The 18741-nt window shown below is 44.8% G+C and overlaps 1 protein-coding gene and 1 long non-coding RNA gene across 4 annotated transcripts in view; one reads left to right on the forward strand and one right to left on the reverse strand.

The window, feature by feature from the left end:
- tmem88b (transmembrane protein 88 b) overlaps positions 1 to 18741 on the reverse strand; it is a 21448-nt gene continuing 2707 nt past the window's right edge. The window contains exons 1-3 of one of the 3 annotated variants that reach the window (XM_061959280.1): positions 9876 to 10015; positions 8869 to 9276; positions 1 to 817 (exon numbers count right to left, since the gene is read on the reverse strand). In XM_061959280.1, the coding sequence (XP_061815264.1) occupies positions 533 to 817; positions 8869 to 9264 (681 nt within the window). In that variant the 5' untranslated portion in view covers positions 9265 to 9276; positions 9876 to 10015 and the 3' untranslated portion in view covers positions 1 to 532. Of the gene's footprint in view, positions 818 to 8868; positions 9277 to 9871; positions 10016 to 18741 lie in introns of those variants that run through there. The other 2 variants (XM_061959278.1, XM_061959279.1) reach the window with 2 other exon arrangements.
- The window catches only part of LOC133605904 (uncharacterized), an 18355-nt gene continuing 9461 nt past the window's right edge, over positions 9848 to 18741 (forward strand). Inside the window, exon 1 of the long non-coding RNA XR_009815196.2 lies at positions 9848 to 9990. This is a non-coding gene — a long non-coding RNA (uncharacterized lncRNA). The remainder of the gene's footprint in view (positions 9991 to 18741) is intronic.

Here is an 18741-nt window from a genome sequence, read left to right on the forward strand (position 1 = left end):
GCAGCTCAGCAATATTTATTGATAAAAAGGCAACGGAACATTACATTCCCAAGTTTTAGACGTAGAAAAGAATTGACACAAGCATTTTCAAATTGTGGGCAGTTCATTGCCACCAGCATCTTCACAAAGTAACTGTTTCAAAAAAAACATGCACGTGGGACCCAACTAATACAAACTGCCTCAGAAATGTTCAACGGCATTCAACACAGGCAGTTGAACACAATGTTTATTTAAAAAGCTGGAAACATTTCATAAAGCATGAACAGTACCAATAGCAAAGGGCTATTCAACTGGTGGTTGATAATCTTTGACTGTTTTTTGTTGTTGCAGTAGGTCCTTTAAAACAGCAGATTCTGAGGAATATAGGAGGTAAGAATAATAATGAAGAGAGAATTATCTGGAAAATGTTGCAATAAGATAATGGCTGATTTATCAGCATTATTTGTTCAACCATGCTTTTTACATGATCTATTATAACATCCTATTCCTAGATGTCTTCATTCTATTGAACAGTATTTTTCTTACTCCTCTCTCACACCCACACCTTTCCCTTTCCCCCACCATCAGCCCCGTCACGCCCGCCGCAGCAGCCCGTGCCCAGGCCCCGGTGCTGGTTTGCAGGAAGGTTCTTGTAGACGGCCCGGCTGTAAGGAATGAAGCACAAACCTAGCTGCAGATGACGGGCCAGGCGACAGTAAGCGGCCAGGGCCAGGACCAGCAGAGGGGTCACTAAGAGGAAGCCAACTACCAGCAGAGCCACGCAGCCCCCGTCGGTTAACAGGTCAGAGCAGTGAGGGCTGGTACCATGCGGGCGGACCTTTGTGGGGTGGGCAGAAAAAGAGAGAGTATGTGATTTGGGGTCAGTGTTTTTCAACTTTGCTTGAAGTACAGTTTAGATTTAATTTCAGGATGACAGGACTTCACTAAATATAATACTAATACCCCAACTCACGGTTCTGTGACCGAGCGCTTAACTCAAAACCCTTGTATCTCAAACCAATGTCTCCCATTGAAATGAATCGAAATCAAATAAATCAGTCATTGGCCTTTTCAAAACACTACAATTTAAACATGAAACATGCCTTTTAAAAAGAAAAAGAAAACCTTTGATAAGAAATATTGTATTAGAACAATACAGTAGAATGTAAAGCTACAGTAGTTTTATGAAGTAATGATAATAATGTGCTACGTTGCACCTGCTTTTTCTAAGTTGGCGAAACGCTGATTTATTTATTTACCGGTAATTCTGGGAATAACAGCAACTTCTTTACAGCACTCTCCGTCACACTCACTTCCTTCCTTCCCATGCATGAACATACACAGATATGTCACTCTTTAGTTAGAAGATAATGTTAGCGAGTAAGACACGGGGCCTCATGTATTAAGCATGCGTAAGCACAAAAACCTGGCGTACGCACTTTTTCACAGCAAAGTTGAGATGTATCAAGAGTGAACTGAATGTGGAAATGTGCGCTGCCTCACAGCAAATTCATGGCTGACGTACGCACATTTCTACAGGCTGTGGACACTTTGGTGACACACGGAGGTGATTGTTTGAGCTGTGCCTACATTTGATTTTAATGACATAAAAGATCGAGGCAAGGACACAAATTATTTTTTCGTAAATGCATTTAATGTTTCATATTCATATTTGTGAGGACGTCTGTTACTTTATCTAGGCGATCATTTTGCCACCAATTGCTGTCACAATGTGTTCTTGTGACTCCAGCACAGCTTGGCCAGTCGGGCGGACAGCAGCAGCCGGTGGTTGCCGACTATTAATGGGCACTGGAGACGGTGGAGGAAAGGCCTGACTTTGGCCCCGTTTACACTGCACATTAAATCTGATTTATTTTTGCCCTAAAGCGACACAGATCACAATTTTGTTTGCCAGTCAAAACTCTCCAAATTGCTTGAAACCTGATCTTTTCGCATCTAATTCAGGCCACATCCGGAGATAGTCCAAATCTGATTGGAATCTGATCTTTTCAAATGTGACTTCAGTTTAAACGCAATGCGACCTGAATGTGGCCCGAATGTGACTTTTTTGTCAGCTTTGGGCGAGCGACGCCATTCATGTGCACGGGGAAAGATGCAACCCGACAGTGGAAATGGATATTTCATCACAACGTCCGGTATTGGTGAGCAAAGTCTTCTTTCGACGGCAGAATTTCCGGTGCATCACCAGTCAATAGTGTGCAAATAATAGGCTATTTGGAATATCCATCCATCCATCCATCTCCTTCCGCTTATCCGAGGTCGGGTCGCGGGGGCAGCAGCCTAAGCAGGGAAGCCCAGACTTCCCTCTCCCCAGCCACTTCGTCCAGCTCTTCCTGTGGGACCCGAGGCGTTCCCAGGCCAGCCGGGAGACATAGTCTTCCCAACGTGTCCTGGGTCTTCCCCGCGGCCTCCTACCGGTCGGACGTGCCCTAAACACCTCCCTAGGGAGGCGTTCGGGTGGCATCCTGACCAGATGCCCGAACCACCTCATCTGGCTCCTCTCGATGTGGAGGAGCAGCGGCTTTACTTTGAGCTCCCCCCGGATGGCAGAGCTTCTCACCCTATCTCTAAGGGAGAGCCCCGCCACCCGGCGGAGGAAACTCATTTCGACCGCTTGTACCCGTGATCTTGTCCTTTCGGTCATAACCCAAAGCTCATGACCATAGGTGAGGATGGGAACGTAGATCGACCGGTAAATTGAGAGCTTTGCCTTCCGGCTCAGCTCCTTCTTCACCACAACGGATCGATACAGCGTCCGCATTACTGAAGACGCCGCACCGATCCGCCTGTCGATCTCACGATCCACTCTTCCATCACTCGTGAACAAGACTCCGAGGTACTTGAACTCCTCCACTTGGGGCAAGATCTCCTCCCCAACCCGGAGATGGCACTCCACCCTTTTCCGGGCGAGAACCATGGACTCGGACTTGGAGGTGCTGATTCTCATCCCAGTCGCTTCACACTCGGCTGCGAACCGATCCAGTGAGAGCTGAAGATCCTGGCCAGATGAAGCCATCAGGACCACATCATCTGCAAAAAGCAGAGACCTAATCCTGCAGCCACCAAACCAGATCCCCTCAACGCCTTGACTGCGCCTAGAAATTCTGTCCATAAAAGTTATGAACAGAATCGGTGACAAAGGGCAGCCTTGGCGGAGTCCAACCCTCACTGGAAACGTGTCCGACTTACTGCCGGCAATGCGGACCAAGCTCTGGCACTGAGCATACAGGGAGCGGACTGCCACAATCAGACAGTCCGATACCCCATACTCTCTGAGCACTCCCCACAGGACTTCCCGAGGGACACGGTCGAATGCCTTCTCCAAGTCCACAAAACACATGTAGACTGGTTGGGCAAACTCCCATGCACCCTCAAGGACCCTGCCGAGAGTATAGAGCTGGTCCACAGTTCAACGACCAGGACGAAAACCACATTGTTCCTCCTGAATCCGAGGTTCGACTATCCGGCGTAGCCTCCTCTCCAGTACACCTGAATAGACCTTACCAGGAAGGCTGAGGAGTGTGATCCCACGATAGTTAGAGCACACCCTCCGGTTCCCCTTCTTAAAGAGAGGAACCAGCACCCCGGTCTGCCAATCCAGAGGTACCTCCCCCGATGTCCACGCAAAGCTGCAGAGTCTTGTCAACCAAGACAGCCCCACAGCATCCAGACCCTTAAGGAACTCCGGGCGGATCTCATCTACCCCTGGGGCCTTGCCACCGAGGAGCTTTTTAACTACCTCAGCAACCTCAGCCCCAGAAATAGGAGAGCCCACCACAGACTCCCCAGGCACTGCTTCCTCATAGGAAGACGTGTTGGTGGGATTGAGGAGGTCTTCGAAGTATTCCCTCCACCGATCCACAACATCCGCAGTCGAGGTCAGCAGAACACCATCCTCGCCATACACGGTGTTGATAGTGCACTGCTTCCCCTTCCTGAGGCGGCGGATGGTGGTCCAGAATTGCTTCGAAGCCGTCCGGAAGTCGTTTTCCATGGCTTCCCCGAACTCCTCCCATGTCCGAGTTTTTGCCTCTGCGACCGCTGAAGCCGCACACCGCTTGGCCTGTCGGTACCTGTCCGCTGCCTCAGGAGTCCTATGAGCCAAAACAACCCGATAGGACTCCTTCTTCAGCTTGACGGCATCCCTCACCGCCGGTGTCCACCAACGGGTTCTAGGATTACCGCCACGACAAGCACCAACTACCTTGCGGCCACAGCTCCAATCAGCCGCCTCGACAATAGAGGCGCGGAATATGGTCCTTCGGACTCAATGTCCAGCACCTCCCTCTTGACATGTTCAAAGTTCTTCCGGAGGTGGGAATTGAAACTCTCTCTGACAGGAGACTCTGCCAGACGTTCCCAGCAAACCCTCACAATGCGTTTGGGCCTGCCAGGTCTGTCCGGCATCCTCCCCCACCATCGCAGCCAACTCACCACCAGGTGGTGATCGGTAGAAAGCTCCGCCCCTCTCTTCACCCGAGTGTCCAAAACATGAGGCCGCAAATCCGATGACACAACTACAAAGTCGATCATGGAACCGCGGCCTAGGGTGTCCTGGTGCCAAGTGCACATATGGACACCCTTATGTTTGAACATGGTGTTCGTTATGGACAATCTGTGACGGGCACAAAAGTCCAATAACAAAACACCGCTCGGGTTCAGATCCGGGCAGCCATTCTTACCAATCACGCCTCTCCAGGTTTCACTGTCGTTGCCAACATGAGCATTGAAGTCCCCCAGTAGCACGAGGGAATCACCCGGGGGAGCACTCTCAAGTACTCCCTCGAGTGAATCCAAAAAGGGTGGGTAATCTGAGCTGCGGTTTGGCGCGTAAGCGCAAACCACAGTCAGGACCCGTTCCCCCACCCGAAGGCGGAGGGGAAGCTACCCTCTCGTCCACCGGGTTGAACTCCAACGTACAGGCTCTGAGCCGGGGGGAAACAAGAATTGCCACCCCAGCCCGTCGCCTCTCACTGCCGGCAACGCCAGAGTGGAAGAGAGTCCAGCCCCTCTCGAGAGAACTGGTTCCAGAGCCCTTGCTGTGCGTCGAAGTGAGTCCGACTATATCTAGCCGGAACTTCTCCACTTCGCGCACTAGCTCAGGCTCCTTCCCCCCCAGCGAGGTGACGTTCCACGTCCCAAGAGCTAGCTTCTGTAGCCGAGGATCGGACCGCCAAGTGCCCTGCCTTCGGCTGTCGCCCAGCTCACATCGCACCCGACCTCTATGACCCCTGCTATGGGTGGTGAGCCCATTGGAGGGGGGACCCACGTTGCCTCTTCGGGCTGTGCCCGGCCTATTTGGAATATACAAATATATTTTTTGATTCCAAAGAAATAGCGAATGTTGAAGGACCAAAATTTACGCTGTGGCGTATTTGCTTACATGTTAGGCACATTGCGTAAGTTGTTTACGCATGTGAGTTGAAAAATAAAGCTAAAGTAGATCCACGCTGATGTCCGTGTTGTCTCTAATTAACAGCCATGAAAAGATTATAACTCTCCCAAAAATATTACAATATATATATATATATATATATATATATATATATATATATATATATATATATCCTCATACATTATATTAGTTTAATTTGTTTTCACATAAAAACTTTTTTTTTTTAAGGTGTGCAACTTTTATTTCATTTTGTAGTAATAGTAGCAACTTCCTTGTAAATGTACGTAATCCAGTCAATATTCTTTGTTTTCACGTTATGGAAGTGCGCATGCAAGTGACGTAGAGCCCACATTGGGGCCACATTGGGGCCTGTGCGCATTTACACTTGAGTCTGATAAAGATCATATTTTACTTGCAGTGTAAACAGTCTGGAAAAATAAGATTTCTAAAATATCAAATTTGGGCCACTTTAGCCTGCAGTGTCAATGTAGCCTTAGTGTCCTGTGTTGTAATAATAAACTGAGTATCGAACAAGAGTCAGAAATTATTTTTTATGTATTATTTTTGATATGCTGGCATGTTTACATTTCAAATATTTCAAACCAAATATGACACTCTTCACATGACACTACTAGCTGTGAGAAGGGTACTGTATGAACGCATTGTTGTATATTGCTTATAACCCAAATTGTTGATTGCAACTTCCATCCGTTTTCTAGTGCTTGTCCCTCTTAGGGTCTCGGGGGTGCTGGAGCCTAGCCCAACACAAAATTGGCCCTAGTGATTGCAACTTAAAATACAATATTTAGCAGAGAGACAGCTCTTATCTTCAAACACTTTTAAGTTGGGGCACACTTAAGTTGAGGTACCACTGTGAAATAAAAAGTTGTTTGGTAAAAGGAGATGAAATAATCTTAAAAAATAAAATTGATTTACATATTCATATGTTTCCAGGACTTGCACTGTTTAAAGTATGAATAATAAAAACATCTGATCAATCTCTTTTTTTAAGGTGCTTGCTAGCACAGCCAAAATGTTTGTGTGAAAGCACACAGCAGGCTATATGCGTCCCATAAAACATTTGGGCAAATTGACAAATTAAATGCCGAGCCCGATAAAAATTTGAGTCTGAAAAAGTATGGCATTTTGACAATTTTTAAAAAATCTGTAAGAACCCTGTTACAGAAACGAGAATGCCTAACTTTTGGTCCTGTTCTGCACAAAACAGATTTAAGACAGGACTGGACTAAATCATCCTTATCGCTTTGTGACGCAGGACCAGAATGCGGGAGTGCAGGGAGGATCCGGCTGCAGGCTGGTGTGGTGTAGAAACATGGATGTTGAGTAGACACTGTTGGCCAAACTTATCTTCACAAGATAAAGGGTGCAGCTGTTCAGTCTATTTGTTACGATCATTGCATGTATGTAACTTTTGGAACATTGAGCTATGCAGCGGAGCCTTTAAGATAAACCTTCCCTCCTTCTTTTGGTCTTTATTCAGACATGTTTCCTTCTTTTGATGTCTCGCCTTCTCACCATCTAGCCAGGTCTGCCGTAATCCTTCACTAAGCTGCTGTCACATGAAGTCTCAGTGTGAGAGGTCAGGGGAACATGGAGAATCCAGACCTAACTGAGCTCATTAAGTCACTGCGCAGTAACTTAGAGAGCACAAGGTCAACCAGCAGGTCCTTTTTAGCTATACTTGTGTTGACAACTTGTCATCTCCTCAACATCTGAAAGAAGTCCAGATGTGTGTGATTGTAAGAGCTGTCTCATCATCAGCGATCACAACAAACCCACCTTCGCCTCGAAGAGGATTGTGGATCAAAAGTGTGGGATTAGGATTTTGCAAGCACCAAGGTACAATTTACAAAATGCTTCCTGCTTCATACAGTAGAATTAAAGGTATTAGAAAATAACAGGCTGATTATGCCATTCTGGAGATGATGTATCAGGGTTGAATTAAAACTAAATAAAAATAAAAATTTTGGTAACAGAATGTCAAACAATTTGGGTGTAATAATAGATGATGAAATTAACTGGAAATCTCATACAAAAATATACAACCTAGGGTAGCGAGAAATATATCAATAATGAATAAAGCTAAATATGTATTGACCAAAAATCCCCCCATAGTCAACTGCTCGCAAGTGTTACCATATCTTTGTTATTGTGTAGAAATTGGTGAAATAACTAAAATAGTACACTTGATTTATTAACCGTTTTACAAACGAGATCATTTAAAATAATACATAATGTTGTATATGGAGAACAATCAAACCCTTTTGTATTGAATCAAAAATATTGATATTAATTCGCAAACAGCACAAATTAGGCACAAAGCAAACTATAACCTGCCACTCGAGAACGTAAAACAATTGTTCTCCACAAAGGTGGAGAAAGAAAACCCTAGACAAAAATGGAAAAAAATGTTTTATGCACTTACAACATTTAAAACATTAAGTATATAAGTATGTGGAGTTTAATTTTGGAATAGATTAACTAAAGAAGTCAAACAATGTACTAATATGATCCAGTCTAAGAAACTGTTCAAACTCAAAGTGTTTACAAAGGACTAAGAAAAAGAACCATGATAAACATCTTGAACCTTATTTAAAAATTAGATAATCTTACTCATTTCATATGTAAAAAATTACTATTTATTTATGAGAACTTTATTTATTGTTTGATTATGTATTAATATTTATTGGCACGTTGGGGTTGCATAATTTAGCGGTAGTTGTTTCCCAAGATGCAGAAGGACGTCCGGGAGCAGCATGCAGGTAAGAAGGATGATTCTTTTTAAAATAAGCATGAGGAACATGTGCGTATGGCATGAGAAACTACGGCAAAGCTTAGCAACAAGACTAGCCAAAAATGGAGCAAGAAGCTGGTAATTTTAAACTCAGATAAAAAATGACACCAACGTAACTGTCATGTGTTGCGAATAAGACGGCCAAGCAGAGTGTGGTGCAAGGCAGGAATATATATCTCTCTGATTAGTGACCGGGAGCAGGTGAACATCCCAACCACTAATCAGAGGCAGGTGACAAAAATCAGCACCCATGGCAACTAAAACACAAACAAGGGTGCTGAACCAGAAATAATCACCAACTAAAGAAATATCAAACTAAACTAAACATGATCCGGGCAACGGATCATGAAAATGTATTTGCTTATTAACTCTCATATGTACGTATTTACTTGCTCATTTATTTGTTTATTCACTGTTGCGTTACAGACTGAGTACAAACAATTGTGTTAACATTTGGTATAATGTGGAAAAGGGATTGGATTAAATAAGGTATCCCTCTTCCTACTCCCTTTCGGACATGGTGTACTGAGAAATGTGATCATATTGTAATTGTAATTATGTTTTAAATGAACTAACACTTAACCATAACATAAGTTTAAGAGGAAGGTGGGGGGAAAATCCAAATATGTGCACAACACATCCCAATCATCCCCCTTACTGTAGAGTGGCAGAGGAAGCCAAAGACCACCATGACGTTGGCCGGCGTCAGAATGATTCCAAACACGAGCCCGGCCAGGCAGGCATTGATGACAGCAATGACAAGGTTCTGAGCCGTCACCAGAACCGAGCAGGCCCAGCAGTCCAAGGAACCCCGCAGCTCCAGCGGGGCCTCTCCGCTCTCAGCTGCAGAGTAAGGTGGAGGCACCACCACACGTGAAGGCGTCTCCCTACCTGCTCCAGCTCCCACTGCGGCTGTGGAGGCCAGCGAGTTGGACTGGTGGAGGTGCGAGTGATGGTTGTTGTGGGGATGATGAGTGTGGTGGTGCTGAGGCGACAGCTCTTCAGACAGGTCTAAGACCTGATGGTGTGCCCCCTTCTCCAGAGTACCAGTCATACTCACGGTGAACTGTGGGACATAAACAATGTTCAAAAGGCTTGTCAGTCGTCATTAACCTAATTAGAGACAGCACGTGGAGGAAAATGCAGTCTTTGGTGACTCTGGGTTCACTTGGAGGTTAGAGGCTTTATCATCAGAGGGGCTTTATCATGTTGCTATCTTGTCATCTATGAGCTGATGAGTATCACCAGTTAATTGGCCAAAAGATAATCCGACCCATAATTGTCCTTTATGCTGTGTTGTTAATTGCAATCAAAGTATTCATGAAAGTTTTCTTTAATTCTGCACATTTACAAATGTTAGTCATGCGTAATAATCTGAACACGTATTTTTTCCTCACAAAATAAAACATTTCACACCTTTTGGTGCTCACACTGTAATAATAATTACATTTTTTAAATGTATTTAACCATTTTTAAAAACATGCTGTTTATTTATAACCTAAAAACGTTTAAAACAGTTACAAAGCTAAAATGTTAAAACAAATTTACTTGTAATCACACTACTTGACCGCAGGATGTCACTGTGCTCAATGTTGAACCCGGAAGTGCAAATAGCCATTACATTATAACGTAGTCATTTTGTTTATTGAAAAATAACTCACCCACTTTGATTCGGGAGCTCGGGGTAAGGGTTATTTCTTCAATGTGTTTAGGTACAACAACTATTATTATAGAGGACGAAGCTATCCCAACTCCACTTCATGTCCATGGAGCACTGCAGGTGAGTGCAATTAGTGAACACAAATGGCATCAGAACGTTTTTCTCGTCGTATGTGCGTTTTTAAATGTCCAATAGTCGGCCAATATTAATTGTGAACATAAGTAATGCAATAAGTTGACCAGAGAGGAACTAGAGTTGGCTGCGTTGACTTTTGCTTAAATGTATTTAATATTTAGAATGCATTCAAACGAAATCCATCCATAATGATTGTGAACGATAGGCAAACTTCCAAAACAAGTGCAGTTCCCCTTTAAAGTTTGTAAGTGTGAGTGTAGTATTTCTATTATATTTTATGAGTGGTCTCAGCTTGTCTTCTTCCAACCAAACTGATGAAATTAGACCAAATATATACTTCCTAATTATAACATTAAGGAAATTCATGGGAGCCGTTCAATTTTGCCTTTAGAGCCCCTTAAACACATTGACCCCCTCCGCCCCCATTAGGGTTTTATATACATGATGTAAGTATATACACTATATTGCCAAAAGTATTTGGCCACCCATCCAAATGATCAGAATCAGGTGTCCTTATCACTTGGCCCGGCCACAGGTGTATAAAATCAAGCACTTAGGCATGGAGACTGTTTTGACAAACATTTGTGAAAGAATGGGCCGCTCTCAGGAGCTCAGTGATTTCCAGTGTGGAACTGTCATAGGATGCCACCTGTGCAACAAATCCTGTCATGAAATTTCCTCGCTCCTAAATATTCCAAAGTCAATTGTCGGCTTTATTATAAGAAAATGGAAGGGAACAACAGCAACTCAGCCAGGAAGTGGTAGACCACGTAAACTGACAGAGGGGTCAGCGGATGCTGAAGCGCTTAGTGCAAAGAGATCGTGGACTTTCCACACAGTCAGTTGGTACAGAGCTCCACACTTCATGTGACCTTCCAATTAGCCCACGTACAGTACGCAGAGAGATTCATGGAATTAATTTCCATGGCCGAGCAGCTGTATCTAAGCCGTACATCGCCAAGTCCAATGCAAAGCGTCGGATGCAGTGGTATAAAGCACGTCGCCTCTGGACTCTTGAGCAATGGAGACGCGTTCTCTGGAGTGATGAATCACGCTTTTCATCTGGCAATCTGATGGAAGAGTCTGGGGTTGGAGGTTCCCAGGAGAACGTTAGATTTCTGACTGCATTGTGTGAAATTTGGTGGAGGAGGCATTATTGTGGTGGGTTGTTTTTCATGAGTTGGGCTTGGCTTCTTAATTCCAGTGAAAGGAACTTTGAATGCTCCAGGATACCAAAACATTTTGGACAATTCCATGCTCCCAACCTTGTGAGTACAGTTTGGAGCGGGCCCCTTCCTCTTCCAACATGACTGTGCACCAGTGCACAAAGCAAGGTCCATAAAGACATGGATGACAGTCTGGTGTGGATGAAATTGACTGGCCTGCACAAAGTCCTGACCTGAACAGAACACCTTTGGGATGAATTTGAACAGAGACTGAGAGCCAAGCCTTCTCGACCAACATCAGTGTGTAACCTCACCAATGCGCTTTTGGAAGAATGGTCGAAAATTCCTATAAACACATTGATGTGTGGACAGCCTTCCCAGAAGAGTTGAAGCTGTAATAGCTGCAAAAGGTGGACTGACATCATATTGAACCCTATGGGTTAGGAAAGTTCATATGTGAGTCAAGGCAGGTGGCCAAATACTTTTGGAAATATAGTGTATGTAATGTAGTAATGGGCACATTTATAATAATTTAATATTTACATTTTTGTGCAACAGAGGAGCGACTGAATATGTGTGCATGCACTAAATGTGTCCAATTTCACAAATACTTCAGCTCTAAATAAGCCTACTACAATTCATTGAAAGACATAAATCCGATCGTGTTCGGTTTTTGAAAAGTCAGACTACCACACCTGGATTATGCCATTGAAACCCCGATCTCTCGAGTGGGGGTATGCGGCCGGAGAGGACCCTTCGTATCGCGCATGCGCAAGTCTCAACAGATTCCATTCAATAAAAACATGGCAACAATTGTAGGGGATACTATTTATTTGCTTCACAAACTAAAACAGCACATGTTGAATTGCATCGATGGTATAAAAAAAACAACAACATTTATCCTATAAGGAAATGTAGAATGCCGGCTTAATTCGGACTACCAAACGAAATACGAATGAGATGAAAGAGAATGAAGCAGGTATAACAAGACAAATAATAAAGCTTACGCAAACCTCTTCATGCTGCATTTGTGCACTCCAAACTGTTTAACAACAACTCTGTATTCCACACAACAGGCAAGATAGTCCAGAACAATAGCTGGTTTCATCTCGAACAGTATCAGCACGAATGGTCTTTTGCTTCGGTTTTAAAACTCATTCTATCAAGCCACAGAGTCTTTTGAATGAACACGGAGACATTCAAAAGTTTTGTTTCCATGATTCTCTGTTCGAAAATTCCTTCAAAAAACATTCCCGTCTCTCTTTCTTTGCCACAAACTTGCATCTGACCAGATACATCCTTGGTAGTAGCGTCATGTTTGTAGTGCAATCCAAGATCATTTCTTCATGCTGTCTGCTATTTAAAGGGGAACATTATCAAAATTTCAGAAGGGTTAAAACCATTAAAAATCAGTTCCCAGTGGCTTATTTTATTTTTCGAAGTTTAGTTTTTCTGAAGCATAGCCATTAGAGATGTAATATTTTGTAATCTGGACATCACGTGTAACAAGTTGTAAGGATCCACAGATCCCTGGTGTGACATCATAGGTCAACCGGAAAAGCAATGCATTAATGCGCGCTAAAAGAAAATAAGCGACCGCCCAGTGTATGGAATGCGCTTGGGGTATGACCAATAGTTGCATTAGAGAGAGTGCATAGACACTTGGACTTCACACAAAGGTGTGAAAATACCAAAAAACAAACTATATGAGAAGTCAGACTAATTTAGTGCATGGAAAAATAGTGACTGACTGATTATTGTGTGACAATATTCACTGGTCTTATCCTTTTATTTATGGTTTTTAACATGACACTGAGTTTGTCTGTGTCAAACGTTTTTGACACAATATTTTAACTGTAAAAAGTGTCTTGCATTCTGCTTTGTGTGCTTGGTTCCTTTTTTAAGGAACACTTTAAGCATGTTTAGGTTGTTTAGCATTAATAAAATAAGTTCTTAAAATGCTGTAGAAAAGGGTAAAAGCTAAACACAATACAAAAACTCACAATATGACTGATAGAATGCTGAAAATATTATGACAGTAGCCTGCCAGCTACTTGAGGGTTCCAGGTTTGATCCCAGCTTCCGCCATTCTAGTCACGTCCGTTGTGACCTTGGGTAGTACAATTCACCCTTGCCCCTGATAGTTCGTAGTTCGAGCCTTGCATGGTAGATCCCGCCATCAGTTTGTGAATGGGTGAATGTGGAAATAGTGTCAAAGAGTTTTGAGTACCTTAAAAGTAAAAAAGCGCTATACAAAGTATGAAGTATAATCCATTTACCATTAAGCTTTTCATCTCATTTGTCGTGTAGAATGATGTCTGGAGCTAGCAAGATAGTTTGATATGTCTGGAAACTCCACCGAAGGATTATACCGTACTTGATATCACTCGACAAATCTTTTTTTTTTTTTTTTTTTTAAGTATAGGGATCTATTCCATTGCATAGTTGTTGTTTTTTTGCTCGTATCTGAATATTGCAGGAAGATCTAGGCTCCTTGCGTACTCAGATAGTTTGCTAGATAGTTTGCTGCACAACAGCCATCTTGGCTTGGTTGACCACCACAGTTCTTCCCTTCTGGAAAGAAGTCATGTATCGGAATACAAGCAAAGGAATTGCAATTGCATTTTTCTCCAGCTAAATGGTACCTAGTACCCATTGAGAATACACGCTGGCTTGACCACCACACATAATTAATGAGCCAGACATGATGTCATTCAAATCCAAGCAATTGGCAGCTCTAGTTTCGATGGTAAAGGCAGGTCTGTACAGTGTGAGCTTTTTAGTCGCATGTGTGACTAAAAATAGGTTGTGCAAGTAGCACACATGCGAATACAGATTTTAACCCTTTAATTAGCATGTTGCTCCTAAAATACATCCATCCAAATTTGATCAATCTGAAGTCCAATTTTTGCCCAACTGTATAGCATATTTGAAATAAACTTTTACCATAACCAAACAGACAAGTGATTGACGTGGAAGTGTCACTGATCACTCTATGCGCGCTGAAAACTGTGTGCGCCATGCACAGAGGGGAGCGGGGCTGCTCCTCCTAACTCACACACATAGTCTTCCAGCATAGAAGAATCAAGATCTTAGTCTTAGTTAAAGACGAGAACGTTAGCATGCTAGCTTTTTTTTGCTAGCGTATCTCATATTAGCATGCTAACGTTTAATGCTAGCCTTTTTGCTACTTTCTATGTCTACACCAACAAATACAGCATTTTGGTATTTCTTCTTGACTGGTCATGTGCTAGCTTCTTAACGTTAGCGTGCTAGTATGCTAACATTAGCATGGCTACGTTTCCAGCTAATATTACACTTGGTTGTGTAATTCCGCAGCCAAACACCTTAGAGTTATTTAACTTGTAATGTGACACATGTTAACTGCTAGCGTGTTAACGATGGCATGCTAGTACGCTAACATCAAAGTGCTAACTTTTTTTTTGCAAATGTTAAAAATTTTTGTTTAATTCCGCAGCCATACAACTTACACTCATATAACTTGGTATTTCAAACATGCTAACTGTATGCATTTTTACGTTAGCATGCTAACATTAACGTGCAAGCTTTTTGAGCTTATTTTGCGACCGTTTACTCTATAGTCATATAACTTCACATGTGACACTTGTTACCTGTTAGCATGCTACCTTTTTAGCTAACTTTACGTTTCTTTCTCTACTTAGACAGCCATACACCTTATAGTCATATAACTTGGTATGGGACATATGCTAAGTAATGGCATGCTACCATTAGCTTGCTAGCATGCTAAAATTAGCCCGCAAATTTTTTTAGCTAGTTTTGCACCCGTTTACCCCAGACTCGTATAATTTGGTACGTGGCACTTGTAAGCTGTTAGCATGCAAACATTAAAGTGCTAACTTTCTATTATCAATGTACTCAGAGTCATAAAACTTGGTATGTGACACAAGCTAACTATTATCATGCTCACGTTAGATTGCTAGCATGTTAACATTAGCATGCTAACTTTTTTAGCTAGTTTTGCAACTGTTTAACCTAGGGTCATTAAACTTGGTATGTGACACTTTTTACCTGTTAGCATGCAAACGATAGCATGCTAGCAAGGTAACTTAAGCATGCTAGCAAGGTAACTTAAGCATGCTAACTTTCTTCTAATTATACTTTTGTTTTTCTATTTCCGCAGCCATATACCTTTAAATCGTATAACTTGGTATATGAAATATGCCGACTGTTATCATGCTATCGTTAGCACACATGCTACGTGTTATCATTTTTATGTAAACATGCTACTGTTTTAGGCTAGCTCTGTGGCTCATTTTGTACAGTGACACCTAAAACTCCCGGATTCAGACACTCCGCACCATAAATACGGCGGCTTCCGGCGAACCCCGGCCAGAGGTCCTGGGCACAAATAGCAAACCCATCAAAATTTCCGCGGGAATTTTGTAGTTTAACATTTTGTTGTTAGCTTAGGAATCAAGCATAGCTAAAAAAAATTTTCAAACAAGATCAGAGATAATATTTAACTTTTTGTTCTTATTTAAAAATACCTTTTAAGTTGGGATCCTATTATGCAAAACCTACTTCTCTTACTTGTTGGTACATATTTTGTGTATTTGAGATCTCCATCAGTCCTTAAAATTTAAAATTAAGGCATGGTGGAGATATTTAGTTACATCAACGGATATTTCCCTATATGGTCATAGGTGAGGGATCAGACAAAGAGCAGCTCAAAGACCTTTGTGAAAAGTACAAATCGAGGACTTAGATTTCCCTCGCCCGGACGCGGGTCACCGGGGCTCCTCTCTGGAGCCAGGCCCAGAGGTGGGGCACGATGGCGAGCGCCTGGTGGCCGGGCCTGTCCCCATGGGGCCCGGCCGGGCTCAGCCCGAAGAGACAACGTGGGTCCCCCCTCCAATGGGCTCACCACTCATGGGAGGGGTCATAGAGGTCGGGTGCAGTGTGAGCTGGGCGGAAGCCGAAGGCAGGGCACGTGGCGGTCCGATCCTCTGCGACATAAGCTAGCTCTTGGGACGTGGAACGTCACCTCGCTGGGAGGGAAGGAGCCTGAGCTAGTGCGCGAGGTGGAGAAGTTCCGGCTAGATATAGTTGGACTCACTTCGACGCACAGCAAGGGCTATGGAACCTGTTCTCTCGAGAGGGGTTGGACTCTCTTCCGCACTGGCGTTGCAGGCAATGAGAGGCGACGGGCTGGGGTGGAAATTCTTGTTGCCCTCCGGCTCAAAACCTGCACATTGGACTTTAACCCAGTAGACGAGAGGGTAGCTTCCCTCCGCCTTCGGTTTGGGGTACGGGTCCTGACTGTTGTTTGTGCTTACGCACCAAACAGCAGCTCAGAGCGCCCACTCTTTTTGGATTCCCTTGAGGGAGTACTGGAGAGTGCTCCCTCGGGTGATTCCCTTGTTCTGCTGGGGGACTTCAACGCTCATGTTGGCAATGATAGTGCAACCTGGAGAGGCGTCATTGGGAAGAATGGCCGCCCGGATCTGAACCCAAGTGGTGCTTTGTTATTGGACTTTTTGCTCGTCACGGATTGTCCATAAAAAACACAATGTTCAAACATAAGGGTGTCCATATGTGCACTTGGCACCAGGACACCCTCGGCCGCAATTCCATGATTGACTTTGTAGTTGTGTCATCGGATTTGCGGCCTAATTTATTGGACACTCGGGTGAAGAGAGGGGCAGAGCTTTCTACTGATCACCACCTGGTGGTGAGCTGGCTCTGTTGGTGGGTGAGGATGCTGGACAGACCTGACAGGCCCAAACGCATTGTGAGGGTCTGCTGGGAACGCCTAGCAGAGTCTCCTGTCAGAGAGAGTTTCAATTCCCACCTTCGGAAGAACTTTGAACATGTCACGAGGGAGGTGCTGGACATTGAGTCCGTGTTCATGTTCCGTGCCTCTATTGTCGAGGCGGATGATTGGAGCTGTGGCCGCAAGGTGGTTGGTGCCTGTCATGGCGGTAATCCTAGAACCCGCTGGTGGACACCGGCGGTGAGGGATGCCGTCAAGCTGAAGAAAGAGTCCTATCGGGTCCTTTTGGCTCATGGGACTCCAGAGGCAGCGGACAGGTGCCGACAGGCCAAGCGAAGTGCGGCTTCAGCGGTCGCGGAGGCAAAAACTCGGACATGGGAGCCATGGAAAACGACTTCCGGACTGCTTCGAAACGATTCTGGACCACCATCCGCTGCCTCAGGGGGGAAAGCAGTGCACTGTCAACACCGTGTATGGTGGGTATGGTATGCTGCTGACCTCCACTGCGGCTGTTGTGGATCGGTGGAGGGAATACTTCTAAGACCTCCTCAATCCCACCAACACGTGTCTTCCTATGAGGAAGCAGTGTCTGGGGAATCTGGGCTCTCCTATTTCTGGGGCTGAGGTTGCCGAGGTAGTTAAAAAGCTCCTCGGTGGCAAGGCCCCGGGGGTGGATGAGAGCTGCCCGGAGTTACTTAAGGCTCTGGATGCTGTGGGGCTGTCTTGGTTGACAAGACTCTGCAACATTGCGTGGACATCAGGGGCAGTACCTCTGGATTGGCAGACCAGGGTGGTGGTTCCTCTCTTTTAAGAAGGGGAATCGGAGGGTGTATTCCAACTATCGTGGGATCACTCCTCTGCCTTCCCGGTAAGGTCTATTCAGGTGTACTGGAGAGGAGGCTACGCCGGATAGTCGAACCTCGGATCCAGGAGGAACAGTGTGGTTTTCGTCCTGGTCGTGGAACGGTAAACCAGCTCTATACTCTCGGCAGGGTCCTTGAGGGTGCATGGGAGTTTGCCCAACCAGTCTACATGTGCTTTGTGGACTTGGAGAAGGCTTTCGACCGTGGCCCCCGGGAAGTCCTGTGAGGAGTGCTCAGAGAGTATGGGGTATCGGACTGTCTGATTGTGGCGGTCCGCTCCCTGTATGATCAGTGTCAGAGCTTGGTCCGCATTGCCGGCAGTAAGTGGGATCCGTTTCCAGTGAGGGTTGGACTACGCCAAGGCTGCCCTTTGTCACTGATTCTGTTCATACCTTTTATGGACAGAATTTCTAGGCGCAGTCAGGGCGTTGAAGGGATCCGGTTTGGTGGGTGCAGGATTAGGTCTCTGCGTTTTGCAGATGATGTGGTCCTGATGGCTTCAACTGGCCAGGATCTTCAGCTCTCACTGGATCGGTTCGCAGCCGAATGTGAAGCGACTGGGATGGGAATCAGCACCTCCAAGTCCGAGTCCATGGTTCTCGCCCGGGAAAGGGTGGAGGGCCATCTCCAGGTTGGGGAGGAGATCTTGCCCCAAGTGGAGGAGTTCAAGTACCTAGGAGTCTTATCCACAAGTGAGGGAAGAGTGGTTCGTGAGATCGACAGGCGGATCAGTGTGGCGTCTTCAGTAATGCGGACGCTGTATCGATTCGTTGTTGTGAAGGAGCTGAGCCGGAAGGCAAAGTTCTCAATTTACCGGTCGATCTACAGTACGTTCCCATCCTCACCTACGGTCATGAGCTTTGGGTTATGACCGAAAGGACAACATCACGGGTACAAGCGACCGAAATGAGTTTCCTCCGTCGGGTGGCGGGTCTCTCCCTTAGAGATAGGG

Source organism: Nerophis lumbriciformis, linkage group LG05, assembly GCF_033978685.3.
Source record: "Nerophis lumbriciformis linkage group LG05, RoL_Nlum_v2.1, whole genome shotgun sequence".
NCBI lineage: Eukaryota > Metazoa > Chordata > Actinopteri > Syngnathiformes > Syngnathidae > Nerophis > Nerophis lumbriciformis.